The sequence below is a fragment of the Peromyscus leucopus genome, chromosome 7, assembly GCF_004664715.2.
Source record: "Peromyscus leucopus breed LL Stock chromosome 7, UCI_PerLeu_2.1, whole genome shotgun sequence".
NCBI classification, from domain to species: domain Eukaryota; kingdom Metazoa; phylum Chordata; class Mammalia; order Rodentia; family Cricetidae; genus Peromyscus; species Peromyscus leucopus.
In genome coordinates, this window is record NC_051069.1 from 10,438,223 (window position 1) to 10,456,905 (window position 18,683).

At 51.9% G+C, this 18,683-nt stretch overlaps 1 protein-coding gene across 2 annotated transcripts in view; it reads left to right on the forward strand.

Moving 5' to 3' along the window:
* Coro2b (coronin 2B) overlaps positions 1-17,129 on the forward strand; it is a 112,830-nt gene extending 95,701 nt beyond the window's left edge. For both annotated transcript variants that reach the window (XM_028867114.2, XM_037207425.1), the window contains exons 4-12: positions 3,319-3,468; positions 4,449-4,613; positions 5,531-5,647; positions 6,726-6,830; positions 7,741-7,837; positions 9,151-9,263; positions 9,417-9,507; positions 9,685-9,824; positions 15,199-17,129. In XM_028867114.2, the coding sequence (XP_028722947.1) occupies positions 3,319-3,468; positions 4,449-4,613; positions 5,531-5,647; positions 6,726-6,830; positions 7,741-7,837; positions 9,151-9,263; positions 9,417-9,507; positions 9,685-9,824; positions 15,199-15,330 (1,110 nt within the window). In that variant the 3' untranslated portion in view covers positions 15,331-17,129. The remainder of the gene's footprint in view (positions 1-3,318; positions 3,469-4,448; positions 4,614-5,530; positions 5,648-6,725; positions 6,831-7,740; positions 7,838-9,150; positions 9,264-9,416; positions 9,508-9,684; positions 9,825-15,198) is intronic.
* Positions 17,130-18,683: the final 1,554 nt, after the last annotated feature.

Here is an 18,683-nt window from a genome sequence, read left to right on the forward strand (position 1 = left end):
GTCCCCATTTTTTCTAAACTACTCCCCATCCCCAAGTCCTTGTGCAGGCCTGTTGGGTCCCTTTCAGTCACTCCTGCACACTCGCAGGTGGTGGTGGGCACAAGGCTTTACTGAAGAGCTCGAACCACCAAGGGGTCCCAGTGAGGAAACGTGTTCCCTAGACTGAGAATGGTGGTCTCAAGTCCTCCACGGAAAAGCTTTCTTTCTTACCAAGTTGATAGATGAGTTACAGGGGCTTTCTGGGGGAGGTCCTTGTTTCCATAGTCTGAGGAAGTCGTACCCTATTGGTCAAGAAAGTTGGCAAAGGCGTTCGTTCCCTTCAAGCACCTTAGTTCTGGCCTTGCTCCTGGGACTGGGGTCTGCCTTTGGCTCCCTTTAAGATGCCTTCAGGGTTATAATAAATGGCTAGCATGACATCATATATTGAGTTGTTCCACTAAGTCACTTGTACCGTGTCTAGGCGATGTCACAGGGAATATTTGCATGCCTTCCTGGGTATATCAGTTACTTTTCTGTGGCTGTGAGAAAGCACCACAACCAAGACAACTTATAGAAGAGTTTATCTGGGCTTATGGTTCCAAAGGGATGAGTCCGTCATGGCAGGGAGGCATGGCGGCAGCAGCAGCCGGAAGCTGGGGGCTCATATCTTTTACCATAAACATGAAGCAGAGAGTCAACTGGATGAGAGAGTCTTTGGATACTGAAAACCTACCTCCAATAACAAACTTCCTCCAACAAGGCCACACCTCCTAAACTTCCCCAAATGGCATCACCAGCTGGGGATGGGGTGTTCACAGAGCCTATGGGGGACATTCTCATTCAAACCACCGCGCTACATTGCAGAGAATCACAGAAGGGGCTGGAGAAATGATCCAATGATTAATTAAGCTCTCACTTCTCTTCCAGAGGATCCAAGTTTGGTTCCTAGCACCCATATTAGGTGCTGCAAGTCAAGTCCCGTGTGATCCAGTGCCGCCTTCTAGCCTCCCTGAGCACTGCACTCAAGGGCATAGACCTACGTAGACACAGACATGCCTACGTACACACATAGATACACATTCACAGACACAGGGGGAGAGAGGGGGGGGGAATTTAAAATAAATGTATTTTAAAAAAATAAAACATTTGTTCTCATACTGGGTCACCTTGTAAGCCTTTAATACTTGGGGAGATGCTTACTGCAACTTGATAATGTCATGTTCTGGGTCAGGGGAGACCTGTCCTTTCCTAATCAGAAATGGAAGAGAAGTGGATTGGGGATGGGAACAGAGTGGGCTGCAGGGGAGGGACTGAGAGGAGGGAGGGGGAACTGCACCTGGGATGTAAAATAAAGAAATAAATTAATTTTTAAAAAAATTTTAATTAGCAAAGTAAAAAAAAAGAATGTACAGTATATGTATGTACATATGTATGTATTTGCCCAATCTGAAGTTAATTACATTAAAATGTTAATATATTCTCCTCAAAAAATATTTAAAAGTATCATATGTCTTGGTAGCCCTTCCTAACCACTACCAAGTGGCATCAAAAGAGGCCCTCCAAGTTATGATACCACCAATGCCCATAGTTTCCAGGCATTCTAGCAAAGTCTTGCCAAACACTGACTCTCACCCTGCCTTTTTTTTCCAAGTTGCCTACTCTGGTCAACTTTAAATTATATCTCAAAGCTTTGAAAGGGGGTTATTTTAAAGGTATCTGAAGGCCAGTGAGATGGATCACTGAGTAAAACGACTTGCTGAGCAAGCCCAAGAACCTGAGTTCCATCCCTGGGTCCCACAGTGAAGGAGAGAAATGACTCTCCAAATTTATCCTCTGATTTCCACAGGCACATTGTGGTGTAAGTGTGCCCATACTCACAAGCATATCACACACACCTACACATAATCACACACACACACACACACAACGAATACATAAATTTAAAAAAATTTAAAACTAAAGGTGCCCAGCGTTGTTGTCATGGGTGGTCTTTCCTCTCCAGCTGCTTAACCTCTAGGAAATAATATCAACAATGATAAAAACAAGAACAACTGCATGGTTATTCTGTCTGGGCAAGGTCCTGAGCTCAAACCCCAGAACCAATGAAAGAAAAAGAGAGAAAGAAGGAAGGAAGGAAGGAAGGAAGGAAGGAAGGAAGGAAGGAAGGAAGGAAGGAAGGAAGGAAAGAAAAAAGGAGGGACGGAGGGAGGGAGGCTCCACTTCTCATCGTAATTCTGTAGCTCTACACAACACCTTATAGCTGATAAGCATTACCACCGCTGTCTCACTTTGCATCCCAGTGGGCCAGGCAGGGCAAGGACACCCCCCACCCTCATCCTCATCCAACACACACACACTGCCTTGCAGATGACATGGCAAGGATCCAGAGCATGCTTGGATGGAGCCATCAAAGCCCACTGGGGCGGGTATCAGTAAGCAAGGTCTGTCCGCAGCCCAGTGCCTCTCTCTGGAGCTGTGTGCGCTCTTCTCTGGAGCTCTCCACCTGGACCATTCTTGGCCCATCCTTCTCTCCACAGACCATCCTTTTCTGCTTTTTTGCAGCCACAAGACTGCAAGCAGCAGCTCCATCATCCAGGCTTAGGCCTGACCTCTAGACTGACCTCAACAATTCTACCCTTGAGTCCCATTATCTCCTAGCATAGACCAGAACCTCCCTCTGCCCAGATGTCCATCCAGGATCAGGGACAGATTAAGGGGCCCACCATGAAGGACACACAGGGGAGCTGAGGCAGAAGAAGGAGAGGCAGATTTTCTTCGGGGGGGGGGTTTGCTGGGGGAAAACAAAGGCAGATTTTTAATTTGGCACTTGCTAAAAGCTGCTGGGACAGTCTGAGCCTGGCAGGAGAACAGCATGCGGAGGGGCTGGAGATGTGGCTCTGTTAGTAGAGTACTTGTCTGGCATGCACGAGGCCCTGAGTTCAATCCCCAGCAACCCATAAAACAGATGTGGTAAAAAAAACTAGGCACACTGCTATAATCTCAACACTCTGGAGGTGGTGGTAGGATCAGGAGCTTCAGGTCATTGTGAGATACATAGTGAGACCAGCCCGAGCTACGTTAGATCTTGTCCAAAATTAAAAAAAAAAAAAAAAAAAAAAAAGTGAAAACAATGTTCATTGTCTGAGGACACAGCAGAAGAGAACACCTGAGGCTAACGAGGATGCTCTCTGTCATCTCTAACACTACCCCCCTCCCCCAAAGTCTCTGACCACTACCCTGAGCCAGCAGCCATCTCCCTCAGCAACCTAGGAACAGGGCCATCTGTGGCCCTCTCTCCCCCAGCTCATCCAGCTGATGCCCAGACTCTTTCCTCTGCAGGTGCGGATCTGGGAGATTCCTGAGGGCGGGCTGAAGCGGAACATGACTGAGGCTCTCCTGGAGCTCCACGGACACAGCCGGCGTGTGGGGCTGGTTGAGTGGCACCCCACGACCAACAACATTCTGTTCAGTGCTGGCTATGACTACAAGGTGGGACCTGGGTGTGGGGCGGCCTGGCTAGAGCTGGCTCAGTGAGGAGGGATGGGGGAGAGCAAGGGATATAGCCTAAAAATGTTGACTGGCATTGGTCCATTCCTTCAATCACTCATTCACTCTGCATAAGACTGAGAATCTCCTGCGCACAATTTCTTCCTGGGGGACCTTGGGCTTAAGGCATCTTTCCTGTCTTCTCTGGAGTTTTGTGGACTAGAAAAGAATGGCCGTATCCTTTGCCTGGTAACTTCCTCACCAAGAGATGACCATGCATCCTGGTAGGAAAAAAATGAGCAATCCCCGCTGCAGTACAGGGGAGGCTACAGCCCCAAACCGGATCACGCCAGTCGTCAGGGGCCAGTCATGGATGTCTCTCCTTGTTTCTTGAAGAAACCAAGACTGGTACAGGGACCTGTTGGGGGATATCAGTAGACATATGTTGGTTATTTTTCTGGCTGTTGTGACCAAATACCTAACAAGAAGCAATTTAAGGAAGGGATTGTTTTGGCTCACCGTTGGAAGGTCTAGTCCGCCATGATAGCGGAAGCATGAGGCCGCTGCTCACACTGCGTCTGTGGTCAGGAAGCAGAGAGATGAATGCTGGTGCTTTTTATTCAACTGTAGCCCATGGAGTGGTGCTGTCCATGTGAGGAAGGGCTTCTCACCTGAGCTAACCCAGTCCCAAAACTCCCTCACAGACATGCCCAGCGCCTTGTCGTCTAGGTGATTTGTAGATCCTGTCAGGGTGATGACGAACAGATGGGTGTAGTTGAGCTGCATCTGCCTCTCTGAACAGAACCCTTGACAGTGTGCCTGCCTCCCAGCATAGTTCAGACCATGTGCAGGCAGCTCCGGCCAGGGTCTGTTGGGGTGGGTGGAGGACAGGCACCCGGGACCACAGCCGCTGCCGCCGCCGCCGCCGCCGCCGCCGCCGCCGCCCCGCCGCCGCTTTACCTCCCGCATGTCTGCCTCCACAGGTCCTCATCTGGAACCTGGACATAGGCGAGCCAGTGAAAATGATTGACTGCCACACCGACGTGATCCTCTGCATGTCCTTCAACACAGACGGCAGCCTGCTCACCACCACGTGCAAAGATAAGAAGCTCCGTGTGATTGAACCCCGCTCCGGCCGGGTGCTGCAGGTGGAGCTCTACATTTTGTTGGGGAGGAGGTGTTGGGGGTCTGTGGGGGAAGGGGTTGTGCTGGAGCTCATGCACCTCACCCACACCTGCTGGTCAGCCTGTCGGCATAGGGCCGTTCTCAGCCTGTAAGACTTCTGACTTGTTATGGGTAGAAAGGAACCAGAGGACTCTTTCCTGCACAGTGACCTCTCCTCCTAATGGGATTCTTCAGCCTGCCGCAAGGGGCTTCCGCCCTGAGTCCCAGGAGTTAACCAAGTCTCATCATGGGTACAGAGGGAGGGGACTTTGGACTCACTGCCCAGCCACCTGCACAGGATGATCCTGGGGCAAACGGCACACAGGTCCAGGTCCACAGATGGCTCCACGTGGGGAGTCTGGTGGTGAGGTTAGTCCCTGAGTCTCAGATTAAAAGCACTGAGTGCTATTTGGGAATAACCAATGGCAGTTTCTTGAGTTCTCACTACATGGCAACCGTACGGCTCTGGAAGGTGGAAAATATGGATAGGCAGGACGGAGGACAGAGAAGTACTTGGTTAAGAAGGAGCAGTTGATAGACAGCTTGCCCACCATGCACAAAGACCTGGGTTTGATCCCCGACACTGTCTGAAACTGTACATGGTGGTACATGCCCGGGATCCCAGCATCTGAAGACAAAGGCAGGAGGATGGGATGGTTCTTTCCAGGAGATGTTGTGTGGGATTAAAAGAAATGCCATGGTGACAGTCCTTGACACAGTCCCCTGAGGGGGATAGTGAAGGTTAACCCAGCCCTTCCCTGTTCCGGCTGCTGCTCTGGATAATGCAGGACCCTTGCTTCCTGATTCCATGGGTTTCTTGGGGGAACTGCCATCCCATTCTGCTCTCTACAGAACCACGTGTTGAAGGTCCTGGCTCACCTATGGTCTCTGTCCCCACCAGGAAGCAAACTGCAAAAACCACAGAGTGAATCGGGTAGTGTTCCTGGGCAACATGAAGCGGCTCCTCACGACAGGGGTCTCCAGGTGGAACACGAGACAGATCGCCCTCTGGGACCAGGTCAGCCACAGGGATGCAGCAGGATGGCCAGGAGGGGCAGGCTGCCTAGATCTGAGCTCCCGGGACCTCTGCTTTCCAGATGGGGCAAGGGTAGAGTGAAGTCCGTGGTCTGGGTGCCTGGGGCCTCCATGCAGGTGGATGGAGAATATACTAGAAAAGGGCTGGGATGAAGCCCATGTGGGGGAAGAGACCAAGAAAGTGGTGCTTCTGAAAGTCTTCACCCTGGCCCATCCTGGGTGGAGAGTGGACAGGACAGGGCCACCTCAGATGGGGCTTAGATGGTGCTCACAAACCCCTGGACATGGGCATCCATTTAAATATGTACCTGGACCATGCTCTGGGGCCCCTAGGACCCCCAAGCAACTGAGTCATCGTTTTCCCGTTACAAACAGCTCAGCTTAGTTCCACTGCCCCAGCTCCATGCCCATGAGCATGTATCCGTGCCTATATTCCAGCTGCACCGTCCAGGAGGCCTGGCTGGTCTCCGGCTGGGTCTGTAGGACGGTGAGCACCCCTGTGGAGCCCCCTCCCGTGTCCCCTCACCCACCTCCCCCTCTGCCAGAGCAGTCTAATGGGCCAGCGACCAGCCTGGAAGGCAGCACTGAGCGCTGAAGTGAATGCCAAAGCCCCGTGTGGCTTGAGGACAGGCCCATTTTCTGTTCTCAGCAACACAGAGGACAGAAAGCCATTCCTCGGGTCCTTCCAGTCGCATCCTAGCTGTGCCCTGAGCAGAGCTTCCCGGGGTTCTATGGGTAGAGTGGGAGTGGACTGGAAGGCCACGAGGTGAGAAGCAGGAGTGGCCAGCTGGGTCCTCAGAAAGCCAGGTCCCTGCTGGCACAGCCAGCCTCTTATGGCATCACTGGCAAGGATCGGACAGAGATGGCGGGAGATGGAGCCTGGGACCAGACAGGCTTCCAGACAGTGCCTTGCCCACCTGCAAGATACTTGTGGCCTTCCTTCCAACCCATGTCTTTTCAGCATCTTGGGAAGTCTTCAAAAGAAGGGGCTGTGCTGGGATGTGGGAAGGAGACGTGCCCTCCTCCTAAATGCAGACTGACCCACACCCCCCTCCCCACAGGAGGATCTGTCCATGCCGATGATCGAGGAGGAGATTGATGGACTCTCAGGCCTCCTCTTCCCGTTCTATGATGCTGACACCCACATGCTCTACCTGGCTGGAAAGGTAGTGGGGTGAGGGAGGGCTGCCAGTTAGTGGGGGGCTCCAGTCCCCATTAGACCTTCACTCTTGCCTTACCCCTAAGAAAATGAACCTAACCTTTGTGGCTTCCCATGAGCCAGCCCAGCCCCGGCTCCCACCGCCTCCGTCCACACCTCTCTCATTTTCCCTGAATATCAGTGACTGAGAACTCCTTACAGGACAAGCCGGCATGGAGGAATAAAGATCTAACCCTGACACGTAGACAGTGACCAAGGGCAGAAGGTGAAACGCCTGTCAGGAGATCTTTGAATATGGCCTCATCAGAAAGGCTGTGTGTACACGATAAAACCAACCACACCACACATATCACACCACACACCACACTGCACATAACAGTGTACCTACCACATACATTCCATACATACTGACTGTACTGTACATACATACCACAATATATGCTACACACCACACCATACGTACATGTCACACAGACCATACATGCATACCACAGTGCACACAAGCCACACATACCATACATACATGCCATATCACATGCGTACCACACATCCCAACTTATACATCCCAGCATATACACGCTACACAAACATACCACACTGTACTCATGCACACACATACACACTGCACACAATATCACCCAGATCTCATTCATACACCATACAGACACACACCATGAGCACACATACATACATATCACATACACACCATCCCACCTCCACCCTTGCCTCCCGAAGAGCTACCAAGGTCTGAACTGTAGGTCTCCTTGGTCCCCACAGATCCTCCTGTGGGGAGGGGGGTGTGGGTCCTTGGTCTCCGGCCACCTCTGAGGCACACGGGCAGCTCTTCTCCATAGCCCCCTGGGGCTGGCTTTGCTGGACCCTGCCCTCCATCCTCATTGCCTCTCTGCTACCCGCAGGGGGATGGAAACATCCGGTACTATGAGATCAGCACGGAGAAGCCCTACCTGAGCTACCTCATGGAGTTCCGCTCCCCAGCCCCACAGAAAGGCCTAGGTAAGGACCCAGAGGGGGATTGCTATGATCCCAGCATTCAAAGAGGCTGCGGGGCTGCTCTGTGCGGAACGGGAGACGGCTTTGGCTTGTGCGTCATAATCCCTTTTACACAGTAGTCAGACTCCAAAGGGCAAGTGGGAATGGGACCCACAGAGGCTGCTTCAGCTGGTCAGCTGCCCCTGTAGCCCGCTGTCACTCATGGCACTAGCTTGGCCATCTCTGCCCAGCAGCAGCCTGCAGGGCACCGGCTCTGGGTCTTCTTCCCCAGCTGCCGATGGAGAGACTCACTCCACAGTGGGGCTCGCATGGTACGAGGTGGCTCGGTGGCTTGGAAGCCAGGACTCCAGCCCCAAAGCTGCAGCCCTGGCCAGGCCCAGCACAGCAGGCAGAAGTTCACCATTTTCCCAGGACCCCAGAACTCAAAGAGGGGAGCAGAAGACTGTGAAGTTCAAGGTCAGATTAGGGGCTGTGAGCCGAGACCCTGTCTCAGTGAAGAAAAAGAGAGAAAGAGAGCTACGTGGGAGGGAGGGCATTCTAGAATTCGTTTGGAAGAGCAGCTTCCTCTCCAGTGGGAAAGACCTAGACCCTCACTCACACATTACAGGAGAGACGCGTGTGCTGCCTGCCCCTGGCATGCTGCCAGACGAGTGCCAATCACCTTTGTGCCTCATTCTCTGATGACCTCACACAAGGCTGTTTCTGCTTGAAGAACCAAAAAGTTCAGAGTTAGTGACTCACCCGAGGACTCCTGAGTGGAAAAAGAGTGCCAGTTCAAAACCAGTTTGTGGACCCCCAGGCTGAGTGCTTAGCACTCTGCTGCCCCGCCTCCGTCTGTTCAGGAGATAAAGCTGTTAGGGACATCATGGCTAGTGAAACACACACGTGCTGCTGGTTCTAGGAGATAAACAACGGGCGCCCTCTCTTAGGCTGTATTGAAACCTCTGAATGAGTGGGGGATGGCTTTGCCCTCCATTGTGTCCTCTGCTGACTGAGACCTAGGGCTTAGGGAAGACAGGTCACCCCAGAAGGTCCTGGCCCTGCAGCCTTGCTACACCTTTATATGTTGAGTTTGAGGCCAGCCTGAGATACGTGACCTTGACTCTGACCATGCCACCCCCACACCCCACCCCCACACAAAAGAAAGTAGTGACCAGTAGAGGCTGACTAGTGACCATCTAGAGTCAAAGGCTGACTCCAGACATCATGGCCACCCTCTGTCCTCTGGATGGATCGTTGCCCTGCTTTCTTCCTGAGAACATCAGGCAGTAAGCAGGGACAGAGAGATCTCCCCAATGTCATGCATCTCTCCGTAGGCGTCATGCCCAAGCATGGGTTGGATGTGTCCGCCTGTGAGGTGTTCCGTTTCTACAAGCTGGTGACACTCAAGGGCCTGATTGAACCTATCTCCATGATTGTGCCCCGGAGGGTGAGTGGGGCTGGGTTGGTTTACTTGAAAGGGGACATTTCTAGATGGGAGGCCTGAGGAGGGTGGTGACAGCCCAGAGGTGTGCCTGGCTGGGTGGCAAGGGCTTTCTCAGCAGTCCCCAGATATCCTTTCTCTTCTTCCTCCTTCATGCAGTCAGATTCCTACCAAGAAGACATTTACCCCATGACCCCAGGCACGGAGCCAGCTCTGACCCCAGATGAGTGGCTGGGAGGCATCAACCGAGGTACCTCAGCAGGCAGGCGCCACAGAAGAGCCCTCCCTACTCCCCAGCCTCCTCTGCATGACCCCCCCCCCACCGTCCAGATGTCCCCTCCCTCCCACACAGCCAGCTCAATGCAGTGAGGCTCCCTCACTCTACAGTCCGACCTGTTATATGACTCTGCCTCCCTTGCCTTCCTAGATCCTGTGCTGATGTCTTTGAAGGAAGGCTATAAGAAGTCTTCAAAAGTGGTGTTTAAGGCCCCCATCCGAGAAAAGAAGAGTGTTGTTGTGAATGGCATAGATTTATTAGAAAATGTTCCACCCAGGACAGAAAACGAGGTAAGGTGCAGGGTCTCTCCCGCAGCTCAGGAAGAGCCGGGCCTTCCTGTTACCACTATGAGCTTCGGGCTTGGAAGCCGGCTCTATTCTGGGGCATTTTTCTTCCAGTGGCAAATTCTGTAAGTAGTGTGTGGTTGGCTTGCTTTGCCTCTGACCTCAGTGAATAGAGTCTGAGAAGTCTGAAAGGTCTGTGCCCCTCCAACCTCAAATTCACCGACACGAGGGTTGAACATCTCCTCATGAATCCACCATGGGGTGTTACTGTCAGGTGTTGCTATGAGGATTGTAAATTACCAACAAACAGGATCCAGCTAGGCCTCATCATCAGAGCCCGCCTTGCCTTCCTGCTTGATGGTCTGTGGTGTTTCCTGCCTCGGTGGAAGAGGCTGGAGGTCTATGAAAGGCTCTTTGTACCGTCTAGAAGGGATGCAAGCCCATTCTGGGAGAGCTGGAGCTGAGCCGTTCTTGACCATGCCCTCTGAAGTCATCTCCATTCAGTCTATACCCCCCAGGCCCACATGCCAACAGAGCTCAGCTCAGCTGGTAGTTATGGGATGCCTGCTCTGTGCCAGGCCCTTGGCCTGATGCAGCTGGAAGAGTGATTGATTGGTTGTATGGCCCATCTGTGTGTGGATACTGGCTCTGCAATTTTCTGGCTGGAACTGAGTGAGTTTCCTGACTTTTCCAACAGCTGTGACATTTAAGAGATCATGCACAAGTACCCAGTGGTCTTCACAGCTCATGCTAGGTGCTCAAAGAGGCTGGCTGTGTTAGGCTCTGTATTGTTATGTAATAAATTACCCCAGAGCATATTTACTTCACCCCATGTATTAGTTACTTTTCTCATTGTTGGGACCAAAACACCTGAAGGGGCAAGCGGAGAGTGTTTACTTGGGCTTACAGTTCGAGGGGCTACAGTCCATGATGGCAGGGAAGTCATGGCAGCATTAGTGGGAGGCATCTGGCCACATCACCTCCACAGTCAGGAAGCAGAGAGTGAACAGGAAGTGAAGCAGGGGCTATAAAACTTCTAACCTCACCCTAGTGGCCTCCTTCATCCAGGGAGGCATTGCCTCCTAAAGGTTCCACAGCCTTTTCCCAACGGCACCACCGGTCGGAAACCGCGTTAAAACACACCATCCTCGAGGGTGCACTCAAAGCCCAATGCCTGACAAAGGTTTGTCAGCTCACAGCATCTGCGGGTGCCTGTGGTTCAAGTCACTCATGGAGCTGCAGCTCTATCAGCTGGGCCTGCAGTCACATGCCAGGTCCCGGCTAAGGGAGGACCTGCTTGGATATTCATTTATTCCCATGGCTGCTGTCACGCTGAGGGCCTGAGTCCTCACTGTCCTCGCCATGTGGATTTCGCTACATGCTAGCTTTCATCCTGGCAGCCAGCCTCCCGCAGCGTAAGAAGAGTCCAAGATGGAGGCCGAAACAGTTCTGTAACTAATCCGGGGAAGACACATCATCGCTCCTGTTTGCTTGACACTGTTAGGTCCAGTTCAGTCTCGAGGGAAGAGAATAGCAACTTAGACTAGGCTGCTGGTCCACAAAGGTGGGCTGTCACCACCATTAATAAAAGTTAGACTGCACTCGACCTCAGGGATTGCCTTAAAATTAGACAGGCATTTGGTCACAGGCATGAAATCTGATTATGTGGGCTGGGGCTGGGGCTGAGTGGGTGAAATGCTTGTCCAGCATGCTCAGGGACCCAGGTTCAATACCCAGTACCATATAAACTGGCATGGTGATAGACACCTATAATCCGAGTGCTTTTGAGGTAGAAGCCAGCCTGAGCTAGATACCTGGGAGAGGGAGAGAAAGGGATGTGGGGTCGTGTGCCACTGTGGGAGATTTCTAGAATGGATGAAGTCCTGTGATAAACAGGGTTCTTTTCAAAATAACCTCCAGGAGGAGGCAGTGCAGGGCAGTGATAGAGAGTTGGAGCAGGGGTGAAGCTGGATGAGGTACTAGGGAGTTCCTGGTGCTACGTTTCCTAGTTTCGTTTATATTTAATATTCGGTTTTTAAAACGTTAAGTACTCTGCCTTTTGGAGGTAGAAACATGGGTTGCTGAGATTGCCCAGGTGAGCAGCAGTGAGAGGTGGAGCTCTGTCTCAGCCCTGAGGGTGGAGAGGGAGGGCTGGAGGGGATTAATGGAGTGACATCCAGCTACCAGGATGTCCATCTGGATGGAACTGAGGACGGGGAAACATTCACAGGTTCTCTGCTCAGGTGAGGCAGAGTCCACTATCCTCCCATAGCAAAGCTGTGCCTCTCCCATCTTGGGAAGAAGTAAGTCAGGCCCTGCAGATCCGCCTTTACTATGGCTGTAGTCATTCCAAAAGCTCGGAAGCAACCAACAAGAAAGAGAGGCATGAAAGGAAAACACGGAGACCTAAGTAAGGACAAGGAGATAACTCGTAAGCAGGGCGTGCTGGTACGTGCTTGAAATCCCAGCACTCAAGAAGCTGAGGCAGGAGGATTGCCATGAGTTTGAGATCAGCCTGGACTACATAGTGAATTCTGGGCCAGACTAGGCTACAGAATAAGACTCTATCTCAAAAACAGGACAAAGAGAGCGAGAAAGAGAGAGAGAGAGAGAGAGAGAGAAAAAGAGAGGGAGGGAGGGAATGGCACATGGTTGGATATCTCAGTAACTTTACTGAAAATGTGTGGGTGTGAGGGTCTGTGAACTGTACCCCAAAAGCCATGTTTTGAAGTGGGCATGGTGGTGCATGCATGTAATACCAGAAGTTGGGAGGACAAGGCAGTGGGACTGACTTGAGTTCAAAGCTAGCCTGGGCTACAAGCCTGTAGCCCCAGCACTCAAGGGGTTTAGGCAGGAGTAGCTCAAATCCCAGGCTAGCCTGTGCTATATATAATGGGACCCTGCCTCAGCAACCCCCACCCAATAACATTATTAATTAATTAATTTTAAAACAAGGAAAATCAATGAAAGGAGGGAATCATAGAAGTGAGGCATTCTTGTTTGTTTGCTTGCTTGTTTGTTTGTTTGAGACAAGACTTCTCTGTATAGCCTTGGCTTTCCTGGAACTCACCATGTAGACCAGGCTGGTCTTGAACTCTGAGAGATCTGCCTGCCTCTACCTCCTAAGAGCTTGGATTAAAGGCTTGCACCACCATGACCAAGTAAGTGGTGAATTCTTTAAACCATTGACTTTTGTTGGAAACATAAAATATATGCACTCATTCAATAGTTCAGAGAAGGGATCTCCTTGAACAACCCAGGCCAAGCTCCAACTCTCCATCCTCCCGCCTCTGCCAGCACTGGGATTACAAGTGCTCCACCACTAGCCCCCAAACTACTTTTGAGGCAGGTACGAGGAGGCAGACAATTCATTCTTTGATATGTATCTATATGAGGGTGTCTTGTTTCATTTTGTGACAGGGTTTCCTGTAGCCCTGGCTGCCCTCAAACTCACTGTTTAGCCAAGGGTCATCTGGAAGTTCTCATCCTTCTCTGTCTCTTGGTTGCTGTGATTTTAGGCATGTGACTCCACATCTGATTTATACGGTGCTGGGTATCAAACCCAAAGCTGTGTGCATGCTGGGCAAGTGCTCTACCTAGTGAGCTCCACCCCCAGCCTCAGGTCTGTGATTTTTGACAAGTGCATATAGTTGGAAGGCCACTATAAACAGTCTCATACATCAACCTTACTCTGGATTCTGCCACAATTGTTTAAGCATCGACTTTAGCAAGACTTTCTACTTGTTTGGTTTTATATATATATTATATATATATATATATATATATATATATATATATATATAGAGAGAGAGAGAGAGAGAGAGAGAAATGGCAATTCTTTGTACTCATCTCATCAGTGTACATTATATGTAATTAAATGACAAAAGTACATGCAGTATCAAATGGAATTCATGCTGGAGTCTCACACCATAGTGGCTGTGGAGTCCTAGTTCGCTTTCCATGGCTCTGATAAGTCACTGTGTCCAAAAGTGAGTTGGAGAGGAATGAGTTGATTCAACTTCCACTTCTACATCACATGCCATGGCTAGGGGAAGTCAGGGCAGAACTTCAAGCAGGAACTTAGAAGCAGGAACGGAAGCAGAGACCATGGGGAAATGCAGCTTACTGGCTGTTCCTCATGGCATGCTCAAGTGCAGGGGCTCCCCAGCAGCCTGCTTCCCACTCATTGTTTTGTGGGCGTCTCTTAGAATATTTCACTGAAGCCACGAGAATCTGGTAGATCCAGGGAGTCGACTGCATGAGGGGCTGCCAAAATACCAATGCTTTGCCCATCCATGTTTGCCAGGAACTGAACCACTGCCCAGACTTTGGTATTGCAGTCACAGTCTCATGTTTTAAACAAGATTCTAGGACTAGGGCAACCGCTCAGTGGTACGGCACTTTCCCAGCATGCCCTGAGCTCTGTACATACACACACCACTACCGCCACCGCCACTACCACCATTGCCACCGTGGCCAAGGCTAAGCACCATTCTGTACCCTCAGTTTCCTCAAGAGGAGAAGAGGAGCTGAGTATGCAGCTCACTTGGGAGAATGCTTACCTAAGCCTTGCATGAGGCCCTGGGTTCAATCACCCCCTACACTGCAACTGCAAAAACCGAGACACAAGCTTATAATCCTAGCACCTGGAAGAGACAGGAAGATCCTGAGTTCAAGGTCATGCTCAGCTACTTAGTGAGTTTGAGGTCAGCTGGCTATGACCTTGTCTTAAAAAGAAAAAGTCTAAGCTGGGCGTCGTGGTAAAAAAAAAAAAAAAAAAAATCATTAAGAGCCTGGGCGGGGTGGTATATACCTCTCTCTATAACCCCAGCACTCACACTCAGGAGGCAGAAGCAGGAGTGCATGGAATGCAAGCCATCCTCTACCACATAGCAAGTTTGAATGTAGCCAACCTGAACTACAAGAAAGAAGAAAAGGAAGGCAAGAAGAAGGGAGGGAGCGAGGGAGGGAAAAGAGAGAAGAAAGAAAAGAAGGGGAAGTGGAGGCAGGAGGGTCAGGAGTTCGAAGCCAGCCTCTGCTGTATGACAGTGGGCTGCAGAATAAGACCCTGTCTCAAACAAAGGCTTCGGGTTCAGACCCGTCAAGGGGCAAGCTTGGGATGGCAGAAACTGGCCTCCCTCGGGCAGGTCTGCTTGGCCAGTGGGCTTTCTCGTCTCGCTTCAGGGGTAGATAGGAGCTCTGGAGGGATGAGCCTGGAGCATAGTGGCAGGGAATGCTGGGCTGGCTGTCCCAGGGTGGCAGGAGGCATGCAGAAGGTGAACGGGCAGGGCAGGCCTGGGTGGGGCGGCATGTCTGAGAGCCCTGGTGCACCCAAGTCCTCCTCACCTGCTCTCTCCCTGCACCCCTTGCTCCACCCCAGCTCCTCAGGATGTTCTTCAGGCAGCAGGACGAGATCCGGAGGTTGAAGGAGGAGCTGGCCCAGAAGGACATACGCCTCCGTCAGCTCCAGCTGGAACTGAAAAACCTGCGCAACAACCCTAAGAACTGTTAGCCCCTCCGGGGGCTGTCTTCCAAGCCAACCTCCCGTTGTTTCTACTGGTCCCTAAACTGCCCCTTATCTATTGAGCCCAGAGACAGGGCCTGGACTGGAGCTGGGGACCGGCCGGTAGACCCTACCTACCACCTCAAGAACTGGAAGCTGACCTTTGACCTCCTGACTTCATGCTAATACCAGTCCCCCTGCCTCTCCTGGAGAAGCCCACCCTTGACTGGCAGCCTCTTTCCCTGCAACCCCGGGAGCCAGGCTTCCTCTTGGCTCCCTTCAGGATGCCCTCCAAGGGAAGGAGAGAGCAGGATTACGGCCTGACTTAGAACTTGAATCTGTCCCCTGCAGAGGGGCTGCCAGGACCTACCTACGCAGGGATTAGCTGCTCCCGGTCTCAGCATCACTTCTGAAGCACAGTGAGGCTGGATGGAGGGTGGAGTGAGTGCCCTGCCCACCTCCCACCTCATTCTGCTCCCAGCTGCCCCGCAAGCCCTGCTCATCTCACCCAGTGGTGAGCACCTGGCAGCCCGTCCTTTTCTTTCTGAACTCTCCCCGACCCCCCTTGTCTTCAGGGATGAAGAGGACGCTGTCCAAGGCCATAATGACCCCTTGCCTTCCCCGTGGTTCTCTTCAAAGCTCCTTTACACCCCTTTCCTGTTTCATTTGTGATCCAGGCAGGGTAGGGATTAGTGGCCCCACTTGTCAAATCACAGAACTGAGGGTTACCATCAGGTTTCAACTTTCAAAATCACCCAGAGGGGCAGCAGCAGGCCAAGTACCCTTGGCATCCAGACGCCCTGGCCAGGGCCTTTCCTTGTCTACTGAGATGCCAACCCCTGTGTGGGCTCCCCCAGAATGAGACCTGGAAGCCATTTCTACTCTCTGCCCAACACCAGTAGTGCCAACACGCCATACTGCCCGGTTGCGGCCCCTCACACTCAGTGCCCCTGGACCCTCCTGGCCTGTACTCTTTGCTCTCACCCCCTCTCCCAGGGGGCTCCGTCTGAGATGAGGCCTCTTCCTGGACGCTGAGGCTGAGAAGGGTAGAGCTTGGCCCTAGGGCAGGCAGAGCAAGGGCCTGATGGCTTCCAGGGATGCCGTCTGCCTGTATCTCCCTCCGCCTTCCCCTTCCCACTCCATCCCTGCTCTCTCAGCCACTTTCAGCCTTACACACGCAGAACGACCACAGCCACTCCATCCACATAGCACTTTGAAGTTTACCCAGTTTTGTGACACATGGATCTCACCGGCTCGTGCATCTGCCCTACTTTACCGTGACAGAAACAGGGAAGTGGCCCTCAGGCACGCCGCTCTGAGAGGCTACATCCCCCTCAGGTCTTCTGCAGGCTGGCTTTATCCCCTCTCCCCTCCCTCTTTCCATTCCCCACCTACCACACGGAGCTCAGAAGCACTGATGTCACGACAGTCGCCGCCGCCACTTGGGCAGAGGAGATGTGGGCATCTCTGTCGTGGCCTGGGATCTGCTACACACAGGACACTCCTTGCTTGCCCTTTCTGTGGCCACCCTGCAAAACTTCCCAACCCCAGAGGCCCTGCTGGGGAGCCGGAAGGTAAGATTCCACAGTCTTAGGGCCTCTCCTCTCCACCCAGCGATGGTTCCTGCTCCCAGCCTGCCGAAGCGGCTTCTCCTCCCGCACCACCACTGCTAGACTGCCAGCTCTCATCACCTCCTCCACACTTCCGGAGCTTTCTTTCTCTCCATTGACCTTTGTGGTCTTCTGTGATTATTTATGCTGCCTCCCAAGGATAGAATTGAAATAAAATGTTTTCACTTATCAAGCCAAGGCATGGCCATGTCATTTAGCCCCAGGGAGACCCTACTTAGTCACCACCTTGTCTCTATGGTTAGTTGCACACGCACGGCTCCTTTGTCTTTCTGGGATGACAGCTATCTCTGTACAGTTCTCCTGCCATGTTCCGTTCATCTGGCACTTAGGATATCGTGGGACCAACAGTGCTTTGCTGTGGGGGCTGCCCTGTACACCTACGAGTGCTCATCAGTGTCCCTGGCCTAACATCAGCAATTTCCACCTGGTTTTGACAGACAAAAATGCCCCCTGATGTTCCTCAGCACCTCTGGGGGTATCAGAATCACCCCCAATTCAGAACTAGTGTTCTGGGGCTGGTGAGATGGTTCAGCAGGAAAAAGGGACCCACCACCAAACCTGACAACCTGAGTCATAGGAGGAGAGAACTGACTCCCTCTAATTGTCCTCTGACCTCCACACATTTGACACGGCACTCTTGTGCACTTGTACACACACACACACACACACACACACACACACACACATCACAAATCACAATTTTTTTTTTAATGAACTACTTCCTACAGCTATTCAAAAGGTATTTGCTATGGCCAAGTATAGTGGCTCATATCTATAATTCTACCACTCAGAGGATGAGGCAGGAGGATTATCAAGAGTTCCAGCCCAGGCTGAGATACACAGCAAGACCCTATCTGAGGAGAGGTCTACACTAGGGTGTAGCTCACTTGGTAGGGTGTTTACCTAGAATGCATGGAGCCCTGGATGTGGTCATAAGCACTACATAAGCTGGGGGCAGTAGCACATGTCTGTAATCCTAGCACATGGGAAGTGGGGGAAGGTCAGAAGTTCAAAGTTAACCTTGGCTACATAGGGAATTCAAGGCCAGTCTGTGCTATATAAGACCATGTCTGTTCAGTATCCAATCTTGTGTTGGGGTCTGGGAAGACTAGTGTCTTACATTGGAATGGCACTGCATAGTCCGCAAGATACTGGCCCATGTGTTTGACTCCCTAGGTCCTATTACTCTATTGGTGGAACAATGAGTGCTGTGCCCAAGGACACTGAGCCAGTGTTGTGGAGAAGCCAAAAGATGGGGATTTTCTGGGTCTAAGGACAGAGGAACTGAGTACACCAGTACTCCCTCACCAAGCCAGGCCTCTCTGAGAAGAGGGTTGTCAGTTTGCCAAGGGGATGTCACAGGTAACTCAGGGAGCCCGAGGAACTAGTGCAAGCTTAAGTGGGGAGCATGAGAAGACTGTAGGGGAACTGTGCCCAGGACCCTGGGCAGGTGAGGGTTTGGATCCCATTCTGGCCCCAATGTGAGAAACCCTGCATGTCACTTTTCTGCACTGGGCAATATTTTCCCTATCTGTACAATAAGTGGGTGGGAACAATTCCCAGGGGCCCTTCCTGGTCAAACACCTGTGGTTTCCATGATGCCAGCTGCTGAGAGCATGGACAAATTCCCAGTACCACCCAGTGCCTGGCACAAGTGATACAAACAAGCTCGTCAGGGAAAGGGGAAGTGGTAGGGGCTCCTGTGAGGCCCGAAGGCAGCATTGGCAAACG